This window comes from Chrysemys picta, chromosome 23 (genome assembly GCF_011386835.1).
Source record: "Chrysemys picta bellii isolate R12L10 chromosome 23, ASM1138683v2, whole genome shotgun sequence".
In the NCBI taxonomy this organism is placed as follows: Eukaryota; Metazoa; Chordata; order Testudines; family Emydidae; genus Chrysemys; species Chrysemys picta.
The window spans coordinates 11381333-11383946 of NC_088813.1; the positions used below are offsets into that span (position 1 = coordinate 11381333).

The 2614-nt window shown below is 57.7% G+C and overlaps 1 protein-coding gene across 1 annotated transcript in view; it reads right to left on the reverse strand.

Moving 5' to 3' along the window:
• MACO1 (macoilin 1) overlaps window positions 1-2161 on the reverse strand; it is a 49038-nt gene extending 46877 nt beyond the window's left edge. The window contains exon 1 of the mRNA XM_005302056.5: window positions 1886-2161. Within this exon, the coding sequence (XP_005302113.1) occupies window positions 1886-1965 (80 nt within the window). The 5' untranslated portion in view covers window positions 1966-2161. The remainder of the gene's footprint in view (window positions 1-1885) is intronic.
• Window positions 2162-2614: the final 453 nt, after the last annotated feature.

Consider the following 2614-nt stretch of genomic DNA (forward strand, 5'->3'; position numbering starts at 1 on the left):
TTTAAATTTACAGTCACTTTAAAGAAAACAATTTGCACTAATTCTGATTAAAATAAGCCAATTTACTCTTCAAAATGCTTCTTTAAAAGTTCTATAAACTTCTCTGAGTATAAGATTATCATAGTAGGTGATATGTCAATTTCACTTCTTTCTAGCTGAGGTTTTATACCCTACATAAAAACCTAACTCCTTAACCTTGCTAACGTGTTAGATGCTGCTGTCCGCCAAAACTTTGCATCCACAATGCCACTTATGCAAATTCATGCTGTCAAATTGCTATGGCAAGTTATCTACAATGTTACACTTCTTGAAGTCACATTATTCTGCTCTGTTTGAGGTATGTGGAGAACTCTCCCAAATTGTTATTTCTGAACCGGGCAGTCCTCAAGATATGCACATTATGCTAAGCCCCTCACTACATCATGTAATGCAGGAGTTCTCAAACTGGAGGTTGGGACCCCTCAGGGTGTTGCGAGCTGTCAGCCTCCACCCCAATCCCTGCTTCGCCTCCAGTATTTATAATGGTGTTAAATATATAAAAATGTGTTTTTAATTTATAAGGGGGGGTCACACTCAGAGGCTTGCTATGTGAAAGGGGTCACCAGTACAAAAGTTTGAGAACCACGGATGTAATGTTCTGGAAGAATAAATGTGAGGGAAAGGAGTCGAAAAACTCTGAACAAATCTCCTTCCCCAAGTTGCTTCCTTCAATTAGCACCAACAGGACCTTGGCCAGCAGCTCCCACCCACCCTCACCCCGGTTTATACAAAAAGGATAGGGTGTGAGGAACCACTACACAGAAACAAAACAGCATCTCAACTAAGTCTGTAGAAGGACAGGGGGAGGGTAAAGGTCTCAGGCAGCTGTTGAGGAAGGGAAAGGGGGTCAGACCCTGAACAGGAAGAAGAGGCAATACGAGGGGGACTTTGAGGGGAAGGGAACCTCTGAGAGGAAGCATTGGGGGTGCTCTAACAAGGGTCTATGTGTGGGGAGTTATGAGAGGTAAGGGGACAATGTGAGTAGAGAGAAAGGCCCTGAAGGGAGGAGCGTGGCTCTGAGAGGAGACAATGTGTGAGGGGGGTGGGCATGAAGAGACAATGTGTATGTGTGGGGGCTGGGAGGAGGTGAAGTATGAAAACCCCTGAAAGGAGGCGATGGGGGAGGGCTGAGAGGAGGCGGGGGGGGGGGGGGGCTGAGAGGAGGCGATGGGGGGAAGGCAGTGGGGGGGGTGGCCCTGAAGGGAAGCAATGGGGGAGGTCTGAAGGGAGGCAATGGGGGCGGAGGCAGTGGGGGGGGGGGGCCCTGAAGGGATGCGGCGATGGGGGGCCCTGAAGGAAGAAGGCAGTGGGGGAGAGCTGGGAGGAGGAGGCAGTGGGGGAGAGCTGGGAGGCGATGGGGGAGGAGGCAGTGGGGGGGGGGCCCTGAAGGGATGCGATGCGGGGCTCGCAGGAGACATTGGGCGGGAGGGCTCAGCGGTGGGATGCGAGGCGGAGTCATTGGGGCTCGGCATGGGGCAGGAGCGCCAGGAAACCAACCGGCCGGGCCCAGCGTGCGGCCTAGCGGCGGTTGCCGACCCGGCCGGGCCCCAGCTGAGGCCGGGGGGTGCGAGGCGCCGCGAGCCGGGCGGACGGAGGGGCTGTTCCGTCCTGACAGGCCGCGTCCCTCGGGTGGGTGGGGAGCGAGCTGCCAGGGGGAGGGGCGGACACTGACAGGCCGGGAATGGGGATCCCGAGGGGCGGGGGAGCGAGCGAGCGGCGCTGGGGCCGGAGCAGCCGGGCCGGGGGAAGGGTCCGGCCGGGGCTAGTCGGCGCGGGGCGGGAGGGGCCGCGAAGGGGCGGCGGGGTAGGCGCACCCGCGGCAGGGGAGCGGGGATCCGGCCGGTACCTGCCGTAGATGCCCTCGGTGATGCGGTTCCGCTTTAGCGGCCGCCGGAGTTTACTGCAGTCCGCGCTCCGCCGCTTCATCCTCCCGCCGCCGCCGCCGCGCGCCCCGGCCCCGCGCTCGCTCGGACCCGCCTGGCTCACGGCGCCACCATTCGAGGCCGGGGAGATTTTTTTTTTTCCGCTTCCCCCCCTCCCCTTGGAAACAAAGAAATAAAAATAATTTCAGGGCCGTCCCTCCCCGCCGCGTCCCCGCGCGCTGACGCCGCGCCCCCGCCCCGCCTCTTCCGACCACATCCAATCCGAGGATGACCGAATGGGATCGACGGGAGGTCAAACCAATCAACGACCGCGAGGGTCGGACGGACGGGCAAGAGAGCCGATCAAAAAGTTTGTCCCGCCCCCTCCCACGACGTTCTGGTCGCAGGCCCGCCCCCAACTCTGAGTGACGTCTCGCGGAGAGAAAGAAGGGTGAATTGACAGCACACCCTCCAATGACTTGAAGAGATTTTGTTCTCACCCCACCCACCCGGGCGTTCGCACCAGGCACGCGCCCCACATTATGAGTAATAGCAAGGTTGACCAATCAGAGATAGAAACAAGAGTGGGCGGGACATTATCCGTTCGGAAACGGACAAAAAGAGGGATTATTCTATCTCTGACTGACATTATAGTCCCCCCCACACACGTTTTGATTGACAGCCTCACTGACTACTAGGCTATCAGGAACGCG